This window comes from Dermochelys coriacea, chromosome 3 (assembly GCF_009764565.3).
Source record: "Dermochelys coriacea isolate rDerCor1 chromosome 3, rDerCor1.pri.v4, whole genome shotgun sequence".
Taxonomy (NCBI): Eukaryota; Metazoa; Chordata; order Testudines; family Dermochelyidae; genus Dermochelys; species Dermochelys coriacea.
Window position 1 is genome coordinate 144,551,670 of NC_050070.1, and position 22,203 is coordinate 144,573,872.

At 42.2% G+C, this 22,203-nt stretch overlaps 2 protein-coding genes and 1 long non-coding RNA gene across 15 annotated transcripts in view; 2 read left to right on the forward strand and 1 right to left on the reverse strand.

The window, feature by feature from the left end:
* Positions 1-2,167: 2,167 nt before the first annotated feature.
* DPY30 (dpy-30 histone methyltransferase complex regulatory subunit) lies at positions 2,168-22,104 on the reverse strand. 5 transcript variants are annotated; one of them, XM_043512295.1, is made up of 5 exons: positions 21,963-22,104; positions 9,926-9,997; positions 9,789-9,836; positions 4,687-4,829; positions 2,168-2,401 (listed from the first exon to the last, which is right to left on the reverse strand). In XM_043512295.1, exons 2-5 carry the CDS (start codon positions 9,959-9,961, stop codon positions 2,329-2,331), a joined length of 300 nt encoding a protein of 99 aa, XP_043368230.1. In that variant the 5' UTR covers positions 9,962-9,997; positions 21,963-22,104; the 3' UTR covers positions 2,168-2,328. The 5 variants fall into 5 exon arrangements, with proteins under 5 accessions (XP_043368230.1, XP_038252192.1, XP_038252193.1 ...); XM_038396264.2 differs by lacking the exon at positions 21,963-22,104 and adding an exon at positions 11,890-12,028; XM_038396265.2 differs by lacking the exon at positions 21,963-22,104 and adding an exon at positions 11,625-11,781.
* On the forward strand, positions 11,996-20,734 carry LOC122459646. The gene is made up of 3 exons (XR_006280467.1): positions 11,996-12,113; positions 14,686-14,798; positions 19,460-20,734. It is a non-coding gene; the product is annotated as an uncharacterized LOC122459646 (long non-coding RNA).
* SPAST (spastin) overlaps positions 21,505-22,203 on the forward strand; it is a 74,570-nt gene continuing 73,871 nt past the window's right edge. For 2 of the 9 annotated variants that reach the window (XM_038396256.2, XM_038396257.2), the window contains exon 1: positions 21,515-22,203. In XM_038396256.2, coding sequence (XP_038252184.1) covers positions 21,771-22,203 — 433 coding nt within the window. In that variant the 5' untranslated portion in view covers positions 21,515-21,770. The other 7 variants (XM_038396260.2, XM_038396261.2, XM_038396258.2 and 4 more) reach the window with 5 other exon arrangements.

Genomic DNA, 22,203 nt, shown 5'->3' on the forward strand with positions numbered 1-22,203 from the left:
AGATGTATTCAATAAATGTCTTCTGTATTTGGTAAGAAGCAGGATGATGTATTCATATATTACAAAAGCGGCTAAGAGTCCTGTGGCACCTTATAGACTAACAGACATATTGGAGCATAAGCTTTTGTGGGTGAATACACACTTTGTCGGACGCATGTAGTGGAAATTTCCAGACGCAGGTATAAATATGCAAGCAAGAATCAGGCTAGGGATAACGCAGTTATTACAGTTATAATGAAATACTTTTTATGCCATCAGTAACTAGTGAAGATGTTAAACAGCAACTATTAAAGTTGCAAAAACTTGTAAAACGTGCAAAAATTTTAAGTGGGGGCATTGCTTGAGGAGGAAGGATGGGCATGTTATTAGAACAGTCTAAAGAGGGATGCCATATCATTTAGGAAAAAGCACCTGCCTCCAGCTGATGAGAGCGTTGGTGATTAGTGGAGCTGGCTTGTGGTGACCAGAGAACAATAGAGATGCCCACTTAGTTGTCACAAGGGCCTGTGGTATCACTCTGAGGTTTACAGAGGTGCAGCACTATTTAAGTGGGGCTGGGACTTTCCTGGGGCTAGAATCTGAAGAACCAATGCATCCTCTGCTAAGGTAGAGCTTGGAACCACATAGAAGTGCCACTGGAAGTTGTCAGCTTCTGTGGCATCAGGTTTGGGGGCTGGAATGGAGACAGCTCCTCTCCATGATTGGCACTATTTCATTGAGTTCAAGTGCCAAACTCCAGTAAACCACTCCTACCATGCCCATAGTAGGGGCCAGTGGCTGAGGATGCAAGCTGGAGCAGCACCAAAGGCTGTGATGCAAACGTATATAAGGATCATAGCTTTTGTCTCTAAGGGAAGTGCAGCTACTGCTTAAAGAGAAAACACAGAATGATTCCTAGCTAGGATAAAGAAAGGAACAAATCTGCAGAAAATTTAGAATGTTTCTAAAGGATTTCCTATACACCAAAGGAAAGCAGATCTAGAAACAGCCTGACACTGCTGTCGAACAGAAGTTAGAACTGGATATGAAGCCCTCTAGCCAGTGGATGACAGGTTTGATCTTTCCTCTTCAAGTGCACAGAGGTAAAACCCACAGCAGAAACAGGGAGCATGGATACAGAGTATAATGATGATGCATGTTGTGAAACATAAGACCATACTCAAGAGATCATTTGGATACAGAAGATTGACTACTTCTGCTTATATTAAGAAAATTTTTGAAAAAAGCCATAAGCTAGAAGTTACTTACCTATTGCAGTTACCAGTAAAACATAAGCTTACTGTAAATGAAAATAAAAAAGTATTGCGTGTGTTTACTTTGTGCATTTTGATAGCACTTTGTGTAGTCAGTTTTCGTTTCCCCTCAAACATCAGCAAGGAAACAAAAATCTATATAGTTATTTTAAGTATTTATAAAATTTGAGGGGGATACTCTTTAAAGGATGCTCTATTATTAGACACTGGACTTTTATTTTAAATAAGTCAATTTCACATAATTCAAGCTGTATCCCTTTTAAATTGGTAATGCTATTGACGTTCCAGAATTAAAAGAAAGCGGTCAGGTATATGGCAATCAATGCTTCATGCTTTTTTTCATTCACCTTTATTAACGGCAGGACAAGATTGCTGCACGACTTGGCCAGTGCAAGAACATTTGTAAATACTAAATGGATCATTCTATAAAACGCATTATTAAGGAAGTTACCAATAAATAATTCTTTATCGCCCACTGCTGTAGCATGAATGTATCAGCAGTATTAGATGTTGTTGTGTCCACTTCTTCTCTAAGTAAAAATTAAGGATTCTACAGGACTCTGAAGTGAGGTGTCTTTCTTAATAAAAACTACATCTCACTAAATAAAGTTCTAGTGTCCAAGGATATTCACGTTTTTGATGACTGCTTGTCTTCTACCATTGATGGAGCAGTGAATATTGAATTCTATACTACTAACACAGAATTTATGGCTTTAATAGTTTAGGATATCTTTAACAGGAAAGGAGCTACATAAAACCATGTCTGATTTTTAGTAATTTCTTACCAGTAAGATCATTACATTTGTTTCATGTACTGAGGTGAAATATTTCACTGGAATCACTCAAGCTTTCACCTAGCTGTGAACTTTCAATACTTTATTCTGAAGGACACTTAACATGTAGTTTAAGACTAGTGAGAATAAAAATGTACTTTATTAAATAACAAGAAAAGATAAGGGAAATTGTGCAGTTTGAAAGACGTTGGTGATTTTGTATGATTTTTACAGCAAAGAATGAATCATGGCAAATTAGCATACAAGTTTAGCAGCCAAACTGTCGTCTTCTTCCCATGGAATTAATTTCGGTCCTCAAACTGTGACTTGTTTTTTAAAAGATATGCTGCTAGGAATTCAATGGGATTTGGCGGTCTGTAGAGATAAAAAATAATCAAGAGTAATTACTATTTGTCACATACATTTAAGTGAACTAGAGAGCTCTTCATCTTCACTGAAAACAGAGACTTGCTTGTAAAAGCACTGGACAAATTAGAAATGTTCAGCTTTGTAGCATGACAACACAAAGGGTCATGTTTCAGCAGCAACTAGAGAACTCCCGAGCCAGGAAGTTCAACATCTACAATATGCTCAAGGGATGTGATTCTTCTGCTCATGTGCACACTCATATTAGCTCTCACCAAACTAGTGAGTATAAATAGCAGTTCAGCCACAGTTTCAGCAACAGAGGCATGTGCCAAGTAAATGCACACCAGTTTCAGGAGGGTGTATACTTAGTACAGCTCAGCCATGCCTCTGCTGCTGCCACCTGTGCTACCGTAGCTACACTGCTATTTCTACTTGTACTAGCTTGATGAGAGCAAGTGCAAGTATGTGTACATGAACAGGAGAGTCACACACCTGGCTGAGTGTAGTCATAGCTTCAGAAGAAAACATTCTTCATAACTATAATTAAGATGCATGCAGATTCTATGGTAATCAACATTTCTCATTTTATTTTTTTTAGAGGCTTATGGTTCACAGTTAATTGGTAAGAGACATCAGACAACACCTAAAATGTGTCCACAATTACATTAAGCAGCTACCAGGGGAAGATGCTGTACACAGGTTCTGGAAGGGAGGGAGACTGCATAGGAAGTAGGGAAGGAAGAGTAGATCTAAGGGGAAGGAGAGACAATGGAAGTGACACTGACTAGGCAAATGAAGTCAGTTTAGAAAGGCTGGCCTCTCTCCCCCTCCAACCCACATCCATCTTAAAGAGTCAAGTGAATTACCCAAGTTTACACACTGAATTTATTTAATGTAATTTCCAATGCATTTGCCTATTTCACCAACTCCTGCCAAGTAACGTAAAGATTTAAAGTAGCCAGCTTCCTTGTCTGCTTTGTTCTTGTCTTGTTATTTGATTTACTTCAGATAGCAACTGTTTAGTGCCTCCATTAGAACAGTCTGCCTCAAAGGTATCTTTGTTGCTTCTGCCAAATATTTTTTTCTAACCAACACTCGTGATAAAAGTTGAAATTATTGGAAGAAAAAACACTAACATGCGAACTGCTTTACAATTAAGCCTCACCACAGCCTTGCTAGGTAAGATTTGTTTTTCTTCAGCCGCAGAAAAGTGTAGTGCATAAATCCTCGTAATCCAGCTTGTCTCACCCCACATATCAGGTTATCACACTCATTCCAGGGAAGCATCCAAAAGTTTTAACTATGGTCTGGAATATATCAATGTAGGACTACATAGTACTCTCCATCCAAAGCAGAACCCCCAAATAAATCAATAGAAGATCTGCACACAGTTTACAAGCAGAATATTGTCTCTATACAGCAACTAAGTGTTTAGTTATTGATGTGGGTTCTAGTTTAAACTCAAATATTCTTTTGGGGTTAAGATACTACTGTGAGACGTATGAAGGGTCTCATGATTTTAACTTGGTCCATTGTAGTCCTTCGCTGTTTTTGATAAGATTAGCCAAAGGTTATTCTTTCGGCAACAAAGGGATATGACACTCAAGTGGTTCCAGTTATACCTAGATGACAGGAATCAACTGAAGAGGAAGGACAATTGAGTGTTTCTACTGAGGAACATCCTTTCCATGTTGTTCAAAATATATATGACGCCTCTTGGCAAAAGTGTCTTTAAACAAAGGGAACAGTATCATTAGTATGCCGCTACAGCACAATCTCTCATTGCGTGAACTTCCAAGAATAAGTGCCGAGGAAGAACTTATATGCTATTGCCAGCTGGATTTTCTGGTTCAACAAAGTAAGAGACAGCATGAGTACCACCTACTTACTGAGGGAGAAGGGCTCATTCAAGAACCCCGAGTCAGGTTAAGAACGCTGGTGAAATGTCTGTCCAGGCTCTTGCCATGAGGAGCCATGCAACAGATGTACTTAAAGAACAGATTTATTCAGACTGCATTCTTATTTACCCTGTGAAAACCTTTCACTAACACTACATGTACTTGTGACAATAAGATTACTGATAATCTCTTATACAGCTCACATCGCAAGCAGCTAGTTACAGAACACATCTTGGCAGCTCAAGAGAACAGACATGCTATTACATCCACCCCAAATTCCATACATGAACTTTTGATGGAGACAAACTGGTTTTGCAAGCCCCTAATTGGGAAGGCCCTGGCCACATCTGAGCCTCCTTTATTTTGAGACAAATGCTACATTAAGTTCTTTACCTCTCCTTTGCAAGTACAGCAAGTCCCTGTAGTAAGATAGGCACAACTGTCTGATCCAAGTAGGCACGTGTAGGTAACGACTGAAGATCCACCTTCTGCTTTGATGTTTTCTCTGCATTAATCTTCTCATTTTCTACTATCCTCTGATGAATTCAAGGCATCATGTGAATAAAAGTATTGAAATTAGTACATAAAAAGTCTACTTAAAAGCAGACGTTCAGCAAGAGCAATCAGATAAGGGTATTAGAAGATGGAGTGAAATTATCCTCAGATTTCACTCCATATTTTTAATTTGGTTGAGAATCTCAATTCTGTTTTTTTTTAAGTTAAATATAGAAAGCCTTATGTTAGATTCTAACAGCATGCTACCATGTAAGCTACATTAAGTTTCTTGAAACTGGAGGCAGCCCCTACACTACTGTTTTCATCAGCTCTTTTATATTCATGGCTCTTCCCTGCCAACTGTTATAGATTAGAATGATTTTATTTATGTAAGCAGTCCTCATTAGGTTGCTCTTGTAAGCATTTGTAATATCAGGCTTCAAAAAGTAGGACCAAATCCTGCAAGAAGGATTTTCAGGATAGGACACTTGCATTTATCAAGCGTTCCCCTGCCAGCAATGGTACTTGGAACAGACCACGGTACATGGTACTTGGTCCAACCATGCAAATCCCTGTGTGAAATCAGGCTCCAATACAGTAAGTTATTAATCTTTTTAATAGGCTGAAATGCTTACGCACAAAATAGATACATTTCCTCCACTTTTTTGGCTCCACTATATTGTAACCTTTTGGTCAGAAAATATTAAATGAATTGTCTTATATTATTGTCAAACGGATTGTTACACACACACACACACACACACACACACACACACACACACACACACACTAATTTACATAATATCCTCCAAAATTGTCAATTTTGCCACACATTGATATATTTGTGTATATATATATATATTTTTAAAAAATCAGCACTACAGAAAGTTAGTCTATAATTTATTCTAAACATGCAAAGAACATTTGGGGTAAGATCTAGGAATCATCATGGGTAGTTCAAAGAAGTCTGTCCATGGTAGCTGTAAATACAAAAAAAAAAAAAAAAAAAAACACAATCCTCACAGAATGTACCCTGGCATAATAAAAGTAAGAAAAAACTAGGGTTGTTGATTAATCATAGTTAACTCATGCGACTAATAAAAAAAATTCATCGCAATTAAAAAAATTAATTGCGATTAATTGCCCTGTTAAACAATAAAATACCAATTGAAATTAAATATTTTTGGATGTTTTTCTACATTTTCAAATATATCAATTTCAATTACAACAGAATACAAAGTGTACAGTGCTCACTTGACAGTGCAGATTTAACAAAACACAAAGATGCCAATGTGAAATTTCTAAAGATAGCTACAGAACTCAAGCCACGATTTAACAATCTGAAGAGCCTTCTAAAATCTGAGAGGGAGGAGGCATGGAGCATTCTTTCACAAGTCTTAAAAGAGCAATACTCTGATGTACAAACTACAGAACCCGAACCACCAAAAAAGAAAATCAATCTTCTGCTGGTGGCATCTGACTCAGATGATGAAAATGAGCATGTGCTGGTCCGCATTGCTTTGGATTGTTATTGAGCAGAACCCGTCATGAGCATAGACACATGTCCCCTGGAATGGTGGTTGAAGCATCAAGGGACATATGTATCTTTAATGCATCTGGCATGTAAATATCTTGTGACACCAGCTACAACAGTACCATGCAAATGCCTGTTTTCACTTCCAGGTGACGTAAACAAGAAGCCGGCAGCATTACCTTCTGCAAAGGTAAACTTGTTTGTCTGAGTGATTGGCTGAACAAGAAGTAGGACTGAGTGGACTTGTAGGCTCTGAAGTTTTACATTATTTTATTTTTGAATGCAGGGTTTTTTGGTACCCAAGTCTACATTTGGAAGAGATTACACTACAGTACTTGCATTAGGTGAATTGAAATACTATTTGTTTTTTTGTAGTACAAATATTTGTAATCAAAAATAAATATAAAGTGAGCACTGTACACCACTTTGTATTCTGTGTTATAACTGAAACCAATATATTTGAAAATGTGTAAACATCCAAAAATATTTAAATAAATGGTATTCTATTATTGTTTAACTGTGATTATTCGTGCAATTATTTTTAAATCGCTTGACAGCTCTAGGAAAACATTATATACACAAAATGCGCAAGGATTAGTGACCAATTTGGGTCATATCACATCAAAATAGATACAGTGGAGATTGAAAAGAATACAAGGAAGTATGACCAAGATGGAGAATGGCAAGACAGGACTTTTGAACAGCAAGAAGTGGCTAAATGCTATTATTCATTAGCCTAGACTAGAAGAAAGTTAGAGGGAATTGATTGAAGGCACCTGTCTTATGATTAGTAAACATACGCATAACAGTAAGAGTAGTCATTTCCTAAGCCTAACCTTTTCTCAACAAAAGAAAAAGTTTGTGTCAAAACAGCACTCTCAAATAATTGAGAGAGGGAAGAAAAAAGTTGACTATTTTGGCACGTTTCCAAGGCCTGAAGACATGGAAAGCTTCCCCTCCTCAAAAAAAAAAAAAAAGTTGCCAGGAAGGTGACATGTCAACATTTTCAGGCAGGCATCACTCCTGTGTCTGACCACCTTCTCAATATTTCACCAAAGGGGGTCACGTGTAGTCTTGCTGAAAGCTAAAAACAAGCTGATTGACATGGTTATTGCGAGATATTTGTATGGGAAACAATTTAGAGTTATGTAACATAGTATATTTTGTTTCAGAACTGCTGGATGTGAAACTTGTCACTTGAGGCCAAGGAGTCTGAGAACTGACAATCAACATCTGTGGAGGCAGTCCTGTGTTCACTGTCTCGACCAGATGCATGAGTGAGTGTTTACAAAGAAACAAAATCCAAGAGAAATCTCTGTTTAGGTGACTCCCTAGGCTAAGAGATAACAGTCCATAACTGTGTAAGAGAAGGGGAAAGGGGACAAGATGTTATCCTTTACAGAGGTGACATTCTGCCAGCAGGAGTATCTCATAAAAAGGTCTTTGGGCTGGACAAGCGCTGCAAGGTCTGCCCACTGGGTGAGAAACATCGTATTAGTGACAAATTACTTTCTTGTCTAAGTATATGCTATAGATTGCATGTTATGATTCTCTTTTTTCCTGTACCCTTACATTTCCAAATCTTTTATTTTTAATCTTTATCTCAAGCTCTGTTAAAATAGTCTTCAATTTTGTTTTATCATCAATACATCTAAGCCCCTTGTACTGTAACTCCTTGCTTAAATGTTGTAGTTATGTTCCTGAAAAATGCTACTTTAAGCAAATGATGTTAAGCAAATCCAATTTTCCCATAAGAATTAATTGTAAATAAGGGGGGTTAGGTTCCAGGGAACTCTCTCTCTCCACACACACACACACACACACCCACACACAGAGTATAAGTTTTAAACAAACAATTTAATATTGTACACAACAATGATGATTGTGAAGCTTGGTTGAGGTGGTGGAATCAGAGGATGGAATATTTCCCAGGGAATGCCTTGCTGCTAAATGATGAACTAGCACTCGGCTGAGCCCTCAAGGGTTAACACATTGTTGTTAATGTAGCGTCACACTCTACAAGGCAAAATAAATGGAGGGAGGAGACAACAGATGCATAGCAGTGGCTGCAAACATTTCCTGTGGAAACTGAACTTGATGATGAACCCACACTATCCCATGGGAGCACACCACTCCTTCCACTTTCCTAAGTGCCGAGTGGTGCATGTGTGTGAAACAGAGACACATTGTGAGAGAGAGAAATACACACATGCCGTGTGAGAGAGACAGACACGTGCATTACCCCTTTAAGTACACTGACCACACACTGCCTTTTTAAGTAGATCAGCAAGTTGAGACAGCAGCTGCTGTCAGCAAGCTCCCTCCATCCTGAGCCCTGTCGTGTCCCCACCTTGCTCTGTGGAGACGGGGTACAGGAGCAGGGCGCAGGAGCAGGGGGACACCCTGACATCAGCATTCCTCTTTCCCCGCCCCTGCTCAGCAAGCAGGAGGCTGCCGTGAGCAGTTCCCAGGCAGAGGGCAGGAGCAGCACATGGTAGTGGAGGGCGGGATGTTCACCTAAGCTGCCCAGCAACTGATAGCCTGCTGGGCAGCTGCTGCACAGGGAACCTGGGGGAGCTGATAGGGGAAATGCCGACCCACCCTGGTTCCAAGCCCCCACCAGCTAGCTCCAAAGGGCTGCTCTTCCTGCAAGCAGTGGACAAAGCAGGCAGCTGCCAAACAAAGTTATAAAGGGAGCATTGGGCAACTTTAAACGAACATGTTCTCTAATAGATCCGCAACCTAACGGTGTTAACTAGGATGACGTTAAGTGAGGAGTTACTGTATTAAGGAGAGTGTTGAACTGAGGTAAGTCTGGTAAATTGGCGTGCACTGCTTCCATGGAGGCAGTGGGTCAGTGTACACCACAGGAGTGCAGAAGACAAGGTCCTGGGCACTCAAATGTAACCATGGGGGGCATGTAAGTTTTTAGTATGCAAAGAGAAAAAGCCAGGCTTGTGAGGCCTGGAGCAGAATGCTTGTGCTGCCAGAATTGGGAGGCATTTTCCCTTCTGTTGGCAAAGACACTGTTCTCTCATGCTGTAAGGAGGTGATAGCAATTCCTACAAGAGGCTTTGGGTAACCCCAAGAAGCTTTCCATTGGTGTGTTGTCAGAAGAACCTGTTGTAAGAGGTAGGGGAGATAAGTTGTATATAGCACTTAAAAAAAACAAACCCAAAGGACAAAACCACCACACAAAGGGGTCATTATTTCTGCAGGACTAGAAACAGAATGGTAGCAGCCCAAATAGCAATACTGATATACTATTAAAAGGTCAATTGTGCATGGTACCAGCACTTACTGAGTTATGCTAAGCACCCTTCATTACCCACTGCTTTCAAAAGCATTCAGTTCCTTGTATTTTGGGTTTGATTTCTGCAATCATTTTAGCTAAATTAAACCCATATTTCCCCCAATTCAGAAATACTACTTCAACTGCATTTGAGAACAATTAAATCTTAGTTACCTCTACATTTTCTGTAAGGCCATATTCAGCATGAGGATTTTCTGGAACCTGTAAAACAACATGCTAGTCAGAAAAACCAAAATGCACTTTATGTATCTGCTAACAGAAAAATCAGTGTAAAAAGTTTCTTACTATACCTGTGCCTGTCCCTCCATGATCTGTTCTGAGTCCATGATTTGAAACTTGAAAGTCACCAAATGTGCAACAATCTTGGGAAGTAACAAAAAAAAATTGGTCAGAACATTAAAATCAATAAAAAAAATAAGTTAGTTGACACTTAAAATACGGTTGACAATTTTGATCACCATCATGCAAAGAGTTATCACCAAGGTAGATTTGGGTCCTTTCCCTCCCCCTCAGTTCTGTCAACCATATTTTTCTTGTATAAAAAATCTGAAGTTTTTCAAAAGAACATGTGAAAAACTCAGACAAAGCAACTTAAATGAGAACTTTCCGACAAGGTTAGTTCAGTCGTAATTACTTTGAAAAGAATTAGCAAATGTGTGTATGTGATCAAGAAACATCTAGAACTGACTGTACAAGTTAGCGTTAAAGGAGACCAGCAAAGGTTTTTTTTTAAAAAAAAAAAAAATAATAATAATAATAAAAAAAACCAAAATCAGACTTGTTCGTTTTTTCAATCTCTATAACATTTAAAGGCCCGAGACATGGGTTTTTAAAAATCTGTATTTTGCTTGTTTTGTCTTTTCTACCTTATATGACTCTACAATAGTAGTTCTCAAACTTCTTTGATCGGGCCCCCCTTCTTTATGTCTGTAGTCATTTACGCCATCCCCCGCCAAGTACAGATACTGCCACCTAGCTCTGAAGGCAGAGTGGAGAGCAGCAACTGCTGGCCAGGCCACCAGCTCTGAAGGCAGCATTGCGCCAGCAGCACAGAAATAAGGGTGGCAATGTGAAATCACTTTTCACAACAAACTTAGCACCCCACTGCCACCCTTACTTTACGCTGCTGCTGCTGCCACCACAAGTCTGAATGCCTGAGCCGCAGTTAAGGGATGGCAGGGAGGAGAGCTGAAGCTCAGGTGATGCGGCTCCAGCTGTCACTTTTATCTCCACCTCCTGGGTGTGCCTGACCCTTTTGCACAAGACCCAGCCAGCTGGGGCCGATAGCCAGAGCTCTTAAACAAAAACCCCAGACAGCTCTCGCCTCCCTTAACACATTCCCACACCTCCCCTGGGAGGCCCACCACACAGCCTGAGAATTGCTGCTCTATAGTAAATAAAGAAATAGAGAAACTGCCATCCTCAAAGAGTCAAGTGAAAGAAAGCCAATCAAGTGAGTGAGGAAGAAAGTGTTTCAATAATTATTAACATTCATTTAATTCCAGTAATTAACGAACATTTCAGAGAAAGGATATCTATTATGTATTGTATTACAATATCTCCTAGAGGACCCAAAACAATCCCACTCCCTCCATTAAGGTGCTAGAGTCCAGGAGGTGCAGGTTCAGAGACATCCAAGAGCTCCTCCGGCAAAGCTGGAGACGAGCGGATCAGAACAGGAGTTGAAAGCTGGATTACGACGGCTTCTCGTTTTTAATCCTTCTCAAAACAGGCGAAGGAGCATCGCTTCGGCATACAGGAGAGCTCCCATTTCAGGAGAAATAAATGCCACTGAGCAAACCCCAACCCACTCCCTGTCACAGCCGCCTCCGATACCAGCAGTCTGGGGCCAACATTACAGCACAGCTCAGAAGACCGGGAAAAAAAAGAATCGCTCCTGTCTTACGAAGTGAGCCCCGCCGAGAGGCTACACGCCAGCCTGGGACAACCCCACGTTCCTGCGCGGCTCCCCCCCCCCCACGCTCGCACCTGCTACCGGCGCGGGGCAGCTGGAACCGCGGGAAGCAGCTAGAACGGCCCGGGCTGCGGCGGCTCCCGCAGCGAGGCTCCCTTCGAGGCCGAGTGCCGCCGTCCACGCCCCGAGAGCCGCAGCCGAGGCTGCCCGCGCCAGCAGCGGGCAGGCGGCACCAGGCGCTGACCCGGACCGGACTAGTCCCCCTCCAGCCTCACGCCCGCCCCGCGGAGCGAGGGACGCAGCGCTGCCCGCACTCCTGGGCCGTGGAGCCGCTCTCACCTCTCGAGACAGCAGCTCAACGGAGGGGACGCGGCGACGAGCCTCACCGCGGGGAGAAGACGGGAAGAATCGTTGCGAGGCTACAGAAGCCTCGCAACAGCGTCAGCCCCTAACAACAGCACGCTTGGGGGGATGTCGTAAACTGTTTTGCCGTCAGTGAAGGAAGTGGCGCTGCGGCGACCACCCAACTGCGCCTGCGCGAAGGGAAGCCCCGCCCGCACCAGGTAGGGCAATGGAAAAAGTCCGGGCTTGGGGGCCCCCGCGAGCATCATCAGACACGTGATCGCCAGTGGCTATAGCCCCGCCCATTGAGGTCTGCTTGCTTGGCCTTGCAGGAGCTGCCGGCCGCTTAGCCTCGTGAGCCTGCGCTGCTGCTCTGGAGTTCAGGGGAAGAGGCGCGGCTTAGCAATGGAGTTAGTCACACAGCATGTAGGGTAGACACATTTGCAGTCAGTTTAATGGGTAATTATAACCGATGAGGGAGCCTGAGTTATAGTATGCATATGGTAAAGATGTGGAGTTCCCTATTAGTGCATTTCCCTCAACTCCAGTGGGCATGTAAAATGATGTCTTGTCTAACTTCCCACAGCACAAACTTACCCCAGGGCTTTAACGGTTGGTTTCCCTTCCTTGGTTTGGTGCATCATCATTAATAAAAGGCATTGCAATTGCAGGCAAATGTTACCGAAGGCAAAAAGTTGCACAGGTGGTTGTGATTCTCAGTTGTCTTGCCTAGAATCTTTATTATGGGTGGTGACAGCTGAGATGGAAATAATTCAGCATCACTGTCAGTGCCCATAATGAGTTCACAGGGATGGTAATTAGGAAAAAAAACATAGTTCAATATTTTTGAGTAAAACTGACAGAAATCTGTAATAGTCAAGGCACATAGAACTCCATGTTACCAATTCAGATTTGATGGTGATAGTGCCCTTTAGGTACAAATACTTGAGTAAGTAATTATCTTGCTATTACTTTAGTCAATTTAATACAGTTTTGCTGATTTTAAGATCTGTGCTCTGTGTTGTTTAGTTTTGGTTGTGAAATAAAATGGGTTATTGGGTTATTAATTAGAAAAAAATGCAGATAATATCTATAATAATATAGATAATAATATTAGCCAGGAATCTACTCAATCCCCCAGTTGATGGGATTCTTACCAGGGTACTTCCTGGACTCATTTTCTATGCCCAACATCAACCTGAGACACTGGAGTCAGATGTGCAGACTATCATCACAGCAACTGATGACAAAGGGAACTATGCTTTGAACACATGTAGTGCTATAAAAGTCTCAGTGTTCTGAAAAAAACAAATTAACCACTAGGCTTCTTAAATTAGGCCTCCTGTGATGTGTGGCTGAGAGAGCCAGGTAGCCTAGTGGTTAATGTACCTGGTCTCCAACCCCTTATCTTGTTATTGAGGGGGCATAGTAGTGGTGCCCAATCCCTGCCTTCAACCCAGGAGTGTTTGGGACCCCCACTGCATCTGGGGCATTTGCAGTTAAGTGGGGCAGAGTAGGGGGACTCAGGCCCTCCTCCCCTAACCCAGGGCCCAGTGGGAAGTACAACTGGCAGGTTCCTCCCTATACAGAGCCAAAATCTGCCACCCCAGGCTACTTGCTACCTATTTGCCTTTTCAGTCTGGGGCATGGTTCCTGTGGTCCAAACAGTCAGTAGCTTCACAAAGTCCCAAATGAGCAGGGCCCTGCAAGATCTGCTGCTGCTTGAAATGGGTGGTGATTGGGGAAGGCCCTGCCAAGGGCCTTACCCATACTGTGGGTCCCCATTCAGGTTCCACCATCTACCTGGTTTCCTTAAAGGAGTCTTCTTTCCTGGATCCTGTTCACCTACCCATACCATGTCTTCTGAATTCCTTTTAATTTGTTCCTACAGCTGGAGCAGGCCTATAGACGCAATGCTACCTGGCCACAGTATTGCCTTTTAACTTCTTTGGGCCCAGTGTGGGATTTGTATACCCCATCATACCCCCAAAATTAGCGGATAATTTTGACCTCAGTCTGTAAAATGGGAACAATAGTAACCCCTCAGCTCACATGGATGTTGTGAAAATAAACTAATTCATCTACATGAATCACTTGGATACTATAGCAATGAGTGCTATAGAAAAGCCATAAGGAAATTTATAATTCCTGATCATTCAAAGCAGGATTTGAATGGTGGTCAGTAAATAAGACATGGGTCACATATTAAAAATGATAAAATGCTGACTCATTGCTTATCCAGTTAGCATCATCCAGTTTGTACACTGAATGAAGCAAGGGTCTAGTGGGAAAAATATATGATCATGTAATTAAAGACATGCATAAGGGGACCAAAGAAAGGTTGCACATACTAGCTTGATTCTGTTATTTTCTAACTTCTGAGGACTTGACTTTGCAATCTTAATGTTTAAAATTTCTTTTGTGTGTGATTTCTTTAATTTTTTTTATATTACAGAATCAGCTAGGAACCCAAATTCAGGATTAGTGCTAGCCATTATACCGACATATAATAAATAAATAAATAAAGTAATAGATGTTGACCGAAACAGGAGCTAGAATTAACAATGGCCAGGAGTCTCAGTCTCAGGTTCACCTCCCTTCCCATATCTATCACCAAGGGTTTGTGTTCCCAGATATGACTCAGACAGGATAAAGGTACAACAAGATTTATTAATGGGGTGGCAAGGACTTCCCAGGTAACAAGGTGAGACAGATAATAAAACAAGGCAGGCTGTACCAACAGGGATCTGTATACAAGGATTAAAATGACAATGACACTACCATTTCTGGCAGCTTGATTTGATGGTGTCTTCTCCTCTTCTGGATGGATGCAGCACGACAGAATGGCCGGATCCCTCAGATGGAGACCAGGACCTTGAGGCGGAACCAGATGACCGTCTTCTTGGGTAAGATGGAAGTACTCAGGTAATTAAATTCCTTCCTCTCCCTTTACCTGCGGTCGTCATGCGTGGGGCAAGCGATCACTATAGGATTAGGTCGGTGTAGGTAAGGATATTCCCTGCTTGAGATGACCCTTGTGGGGTGAATGGCCTATTAACCCTCAGCCGCATGCTCTGTCTCAAACAGACAGCAGCAAGTCTGTCACTCAGATGGGCAGCCCCAATCTAACTTTCTTTTAACTATGCAGATAGACTCAGTATGGCAGAAAGCATGGAGTGCTTGAAGGGGAAGCGAGCAGTTGGGCGATCGAGACTGTGATCGTTGACAGAACAAATGCTAGAGTCAAAACTGTATGTTAGATATGCATGTCCCTGTATTATATATAGGATGGACCTAAATGATCTTAAAGACCAAGACAAAGAGCTTATGTTGGATGTGGTAGAGAAGGGAAGCCCGTGGAGGAAGGCAAAGAGGGGGATGATGTGGTCAGTGTGATGAGCCACTAAGATGATCCTAACGGCAGTGTTTCAAATTTAGTTAAAAGGTGTCAGTGGTTGGTGTCAGGTTGAGGTGTGAGATTATGAGGGTCCGAACAACAGCCTTCTCAAGCATGAGAGAGAGAAGAGTCCAAATCTTAGAAATACGTAGGTTGAAGTGGCAAGACTTTGAAAATAATCTGGATATATTTAACTTCATCAATTCACATTTGCAAGATAAGACTGTAATGTGCCAATCTAATGTGTATGGGTTGCACCTTATGCTTGTGCTGAATCCCACTGAAGTCAACAAGCTGCATGCAAGTGCAATGTCTAGCTGCACGGATCCAGCTGCAGGATATAAGCCTAAACCATGATGTATTTTTGGTGTTACTACAAAACTTTTTTTTTTTTACAACCACTTTTCTTCTCTTTTACTTACTTAGTTAAGAGGACAGAGACAACACAGTAGAATAACAAGGGCTGTCCTTTATTAAAAAGATTCTCGTGTAAAATGAAACATAGAGCAAATAAAGTCATGCAAAACAGGCCAGTAAATAAAACGTACATAACTCACATAACTAGCAAGACACTTAAGAAAAGAAAAAGATTTTACAATTGTGTAAACAAAACTAATTCACAATAAAAATAGCACAAATTGGTAAAATAATAGCTCCAGTGAAAGAGTGACTAATAATATACTCGTTATTATATGATACACAATATATATATATAATATACACAAAAAATTAGCCCCACCAAAACAGTTATTCAGACTTCATTATTCTCTTATAAAAAACTTTAAAAATGTACTAAAAGATGCCCCTTACCATTAGATAAGGCATACATACATATAACCGCAATGAACTTGAAATATGGTCCCTTTTCACAAAATAACTTAAATGCAGTTTCAGGGGTTAGAATTATCCTGAGCTTTCCTGCCAGTTTTTGTAGTTTTTACAGTCATATTTTCATATTCAAAATCATATGTACTCCTCTGTTTTTTATGAAGGACCCACACAATAAATTGACTTTACAAGGGAAACAGTACAAGTGGCTATTTGCTTGTGCACAAAGTAAGCAAACTGAAAAAAAAGTTTCTCTTATTTTTGTTACAGCAATCTTAGGTGTTGCTTGTAACAATAGATGAAAGATTTGTGGACAGAAGTGATTTTAGCTTGGAATTGTCATTTTACTTAAACACTCTTTTATTATAAAATAAACAATAGGGATAAACACATTCATATGCTGAACTGATGTTTGGGGATGTTGTGGGAAAGTAGTACATCATAGTATATAAATGACAACACTTGAATGTCAATAGTGCTTTTCATTTGAAGATCAGAGCACTTTACAAAAGTAGTATTGTATTGGGGAAACTGAGACACATATTGATTAAGGGACTTGCCTAAGACCACAGGAAGTCCAGTGGCAAAGCTGGGAACAGAACTCGGGAATACTGATTGGCAGACCTGTGCCCTATCCTCCAGATCACAATATCAAACAAATTGGAAAAATTCAGAAAACAGTAATAAAAATGATAGAGGGACTACCTCAATAAGGAAGATATAATATAAATAAATATGGTTGCTAGGCTAAATGATAATGAAAGGCCCATATGACAACTATCTAATATTTAAAGGGATGATGGAAGAATAATTTTGCAAGGTAATTGAGAATGGAGTATAACGAAAATTTTTCTAATGCTGACATCTAATAACAAGCCTGTAAGCTCACTTACATTCTGTAGGTGATACTAGCCAATGGAATGTGGCACTAGTGGAAAGTCCTAATCATCTACAAGATAAACTACTTGGCTTGCATTGAAATTTCAAGTGAAGCACCATACTTATGGCCATGATGAGAACTCCCACTCTGCAATATTTGTCTCATTTGCCCTTTCTGGGAAGGGGAGTAAAGATTTCTTACTGCCTACTTTATGGTGTAGCAAAGAACCCAGCTGTCCCACTACCAGCAAGTTGTGGGGAGTCAGGGGGGAGAATTTACCAAATTTAAAATATCTTATGAATAGTTTATGATATTTTATTCATTTTTAAATTACCGTGATTTTTGTTACTCCACAAAACAGTAACATTTTTTAAAAAGAAGGAATGGATGGCCTAGGGGGTTGGTAACAGGAAGAAATGGCGAAAAATCTGAAAATGGTCCTGGTTAATCCCCTACCCACACCCTCCTCACGTAGCTGCTACATATCATACTGACTGACATACTTTAAAGTTGAGATGTAGGAATTAAATTGTGTAAGTATCTTCCAAGAGAAATGTTAGAAGCTCCATTATTTAAGTCAATTAAAATTTGACTGGACAAAGCACTTGAGAATATACTCTAGAGCGCAATCCTACAATGGCAGGAGGATGGACTAGATAACCTACTAGCTATTATACATTTCTAGTTATGTGATTTTAAGAAAAAAAAGTAGCAATTCTATACAACCTGATAATATAAATAATCAAACCATGATTTTAGTGTAATGTGATATGATTTTTAGGTATTATATGTTGACTGCTTTATGGGTCACAAAAGAGTTCAATTAGCAAGATTCCAACTGTTCCTACTTTTTAAAGTAAATTATTCATCATGTTTCCACTTGGTTAATTTCAAATTATCTCAAGTCTATTACATTTCAGTAGCTTTGAAACATCCCTGTATTTTCTCCAAATAATTCTCAAACTGTAAGGAACTTAAGGCCTGATCCTGCAAATACTTACTGTTGAGTGGAGTACTTACTATTGTGAATTCCAAGAGAGTGTCCACAGTAGTAAGCATTATGCTCTTTAGTAAGCGTTTGCAGAACTGGACCATGAGGGCCTACTCTAGGTCGCACTGCATTAATATTGACATCATTTGGAGATGGCTTGGGCCTTTTGTGCATTTAAAAATGGGTATTTTAGTAAAAGCATCTCTGATATATAGATAAGGTGCCAAGAAATGTGTTTTATCACCTGAAATGCGCAAAGCAGCACCTGAAGGAGCTGCATAGAGGAGATTGTGAAAAGGATGAGTGAAGACTTATCCATTTCCTTAGTAAAAAGGGAGAAAGGGACTGAGTTGATATCCCATAATAAAATATGATGTAAACATGACTCCCACTGAATGGTTTTCTAAAACCATTTGGCAGCCTGTTTGCAGGATAGTTAGTTGAACCCTAGATGTTTTAGAACAGTGTTCAAAACCCATGTTTAAGGCTTGTAAAACCTGTTTAGTCTTGTTGATAAATGGGGGAGAGGGGGAGAGAAGTTGTTTAAAGAATTACAAAAATAATTCCTTAAGATGCCATGATAAGTTCTTAAAAGATCCTAACAAAGTCTTGCATGCTAAATGATGTCTTTGGGGATGGGGAGAACTTCTCATTTTCACTGCAAGTCCCAAACAGGGACCAGGAGAAGGCCAGGAGCTGCAATAGTTTGAATGTGGGAAATGGAATGTGTGATTAAAAATACCCTTCACCTCACCAGGGAGAGATTTTAAACACTACTGTAAAATTAATTGCATGCCAAAAGAGTCCCATTCACTCGCAATGAGCAAGACTAAAGAGACTATTCCAGGATTGATTTTTCTTGCCTTCACTCAGTTGTCCTGGTTATAGGCACCAACTTCCTCTCTACCTGAGGGGTGCTCAGCCCCCCTCAACCCCAGGCCTGCCCTTACTTCACCCCTTCCTCCAAGCCCCCACCCTGCCCCTGCCGCATCCCCACTCCCAGGCCTTCCCTCAAGGCCCCACCCCTGCCCTGCCTCTTCCCACTCCCTACCTCAAGCCTGCCCCATCCCTGCTCCTCCCTCTCCCTCCCAGCGCCTCCTGCATGCTGCTGTTCTGCAGCGTGCAGGAGGTGCTGGGAGGGAAGGGGAGGAGTTGATCCGCCAGAGGGTGGGAGGCGCTGGGGGGAGAGCTTGGCTGTCAGTGGGTGCTAAGTGGAGCGCCTATGGTCCTGGTAGGTTATCCAGTAGTGCTGCAGCCACTGATTGACTCCTTCCCTACCTGACAATTAACTGTATAGTGGGGGGGAAGTTATGCTGTTCCATGTTCATCACTGGAAGGAAGGAACTATTGAAGTGCTCCATTGGGGAAAGTGCAGGACTACAGGATCTCTGGCAATTCTGTTCTGATACCATCTTCATTACCATAATAGTATCTGAGCACCTCAGACCTTATTGAGTCTCTTTCCCTATAGCTTGTCTGAACCCTAGTATGGAGAAAGAACTAAAGAGAGCCTCTCTTCATGCTATTATGACCTTTTATATGAGGAACAGCTCAGCAAGAACGGGACGTGTATAAGCCCAGGAGACAAAATGTACAGGTTGGGAAGGAGATGTCCAGAAGAGAGAAAGGGAGATGACTGATAGGCATCAGTGGGGTGAAGAAAATTAAGGACTTTTCTTTCAAAAAATACAACAGGAAACTAACTGCAAAAAATAGGTTAATGCAAAATTAAATTTACTTGTTTTTAAAAAGAAAACCCCTAGAAAATACAAATATTAAGGTACATATTGACAGCTGTGTTGCACACACGTAATGCAGATGAACCTTGATTATCCACGCCTCTTTTTATCTGAAACAAGGTTGGATGTCTCAAAGCCTGTTGTTAACACAGAAAATTTCTTTGGTTATCTGAACACTTGCTTATCCAAATGTAGTCAATTTCTCCTTTTACACTTAGATAACCAAGACTGTACTAAAAAAAAGGAGTACTTGTGGCACCTTAGAGACTAACAAATTTATTTGAGCATAAGCTTTCGTGAGTTACAGCTCACTTCATCGGATGCATCTGATGAAGTGAGCTGTAGCTCACAAAAGCTTCTGCTCAAATACGTTAGTCTCTAAGATTCCACAAGTACTCGTTTTCTTTTTGTGGATAACAGACTAACACGGCTGCTACACTGAAACAAGACTGTACTAAATTCCTAATGACTAGTTAAATTGTTTAAATGTATGCTTTAATAGACAATATATGCAATGTGGGCAAATTAATGTTATGGGAGTCTTAACCTTAACATTTCCATGTTTAAATATATAACTTTAATATTGCATTGATGTTATTTTATGAATTCGTTATAGCTCTTTAATGTTAAGGAGTTGAGGTTGCATAAAATGTAATTCATGCTGCAGAAACTGACCCCTCCCTATTTTACCATCCTGCTACTAACCAATAGATTTTCTAGTGTTCTTCATTTCAAGATTTTTCCTCTGTACTGTGTCCCAGATCTGTCCCAAAGCAGGTTGAGAGGGAATATGATAGAATGTCATATGCAGCATGGTCACTTGTCCTTCATTTGGTGCCTGTTTCACATTACACATCAAATTAATCAATAAATATTGTCTTGTATGCACCAAAAATCATGCAAAGGGATTGCACACTGTAATAAAATGTGTTCCTTAGAGATGAGTGTGTGTCACAAATAAAACATTGGGGATGTGCCCTTAAAAATAAAATTTCTCCTATAATTTCCAACTTATCCTTTATTCAAAATATAAAGGGTTTGTATATGGGCGTGAGAGAGGTTACCATAGCCAGGGACTCGCTCTTCTGGTTCAGGAACATCAGTCCTGCTGTTTCAGAATAGCAGCCGTGTTCGTCTGTTTTAGCAAAAAGAAAAGGAGGACTTGTGGCACCTTAGAGACTAACACATTTATTTGAACATAAGCTTTCGCAGGCTACAGCTCACTTCATCGGATGCATTCAATTTTGCCAGGCGCCTTTTGTGCTGCCCCGGGTGTAGGCACCAGACCGTATAACCTCACTTTTTGCAGTACCCTGCTGACTGCGTGCGTTGCAGTGACCACTCGCTAAGGGCGGAGGAGGGGCTGCAGCGGATCACATCGCCCCTTTGGAGCAGTGGCTCACCCGGAGGCTCCAGCTGCAAGGCACGAGGACTGCTAGCTGGGAGCGGCATGACAGACACCACCCAGCCGTTGGCAACCACCCGCTTTTTGCAGCACGTGGCTCCTAGAACCTGCTAGTCCAGGAGAGCAACGCAGCCCGCGCGTACTACAAGTCCCAGCAGGGCACAGGGTGGGGCACCTCTTATTTCCCGGCGTGCAACACTCCACAGCGGGACCGGCAACTGACCCGCCTTGCGCTGCACCAGCTCCCGACCTGCAATGCGGAGCGACAAGGCTAAATGTCCCAAAATGCAACGCGCCTGCAGCGCATTCCCTGAACCCTCGGGAAAACCACCCCCAGGGACTACAGTACCCGGCATGCTCTGCAACCAGTGCCTCGCTGCATGTTGGGATATGTAGTCTCCAAGCCCAAACGCTGCGCCGACCCCACCTCCCATTGTCGCCTCGCTGCCTGCCTCTCGCAGCTGCTTGTCAACAATAACCGCACGCTAGGGGCGGCGGCTACGCTTCCCTGTATTCAGAAAGGGCCTGTGCACGCTTTCCCCACAGCCCTCCTAGCCGGGGCTGGCTAAAAGGGGCGTAGCCACCACCATGGCCGGTTGTTGTCAGTCGCTGGCAGCGGGTTATGGCGACGGCGGTGAATGAATTCTCCGGGCGGCAGAGGGAAGAAGAAGAGCTCAGCCGGCTCCAGCTCCCCGCCCCAGGCCCCCGGGACCTGCCCCTCCGCCCCGGCCGGGCCGGCTCCCCCCCTGCAGCAGCAGCAGCAGCAGGCGGCGGCGGCGGGGGCGGCCGCGGCGTCTCCCCATAAGCGGAACCTCTATTACTTCTCCTACCCGCTCTTCGCCGCCTTCGCGCTGCTCCGCTTCGTCGCCTTCCAGCTCGGGCTGCTCTTCGCCTGGCTCTGCGAGCGCCTCTCCCGGGGCGCCCTCATGGCCGCCAAGGGCAGGGCCGGGGCCGGGGCCGGGGCCGGCGACGCGCCCGAGCCCGGCGGGGCGCCCGAGACGGTGCGAGCCTGTCACAAGCGAGCCTTCGAGTGCATCTCCGTGGCGCTGCGCATCGATGAAGAGGAGAGAG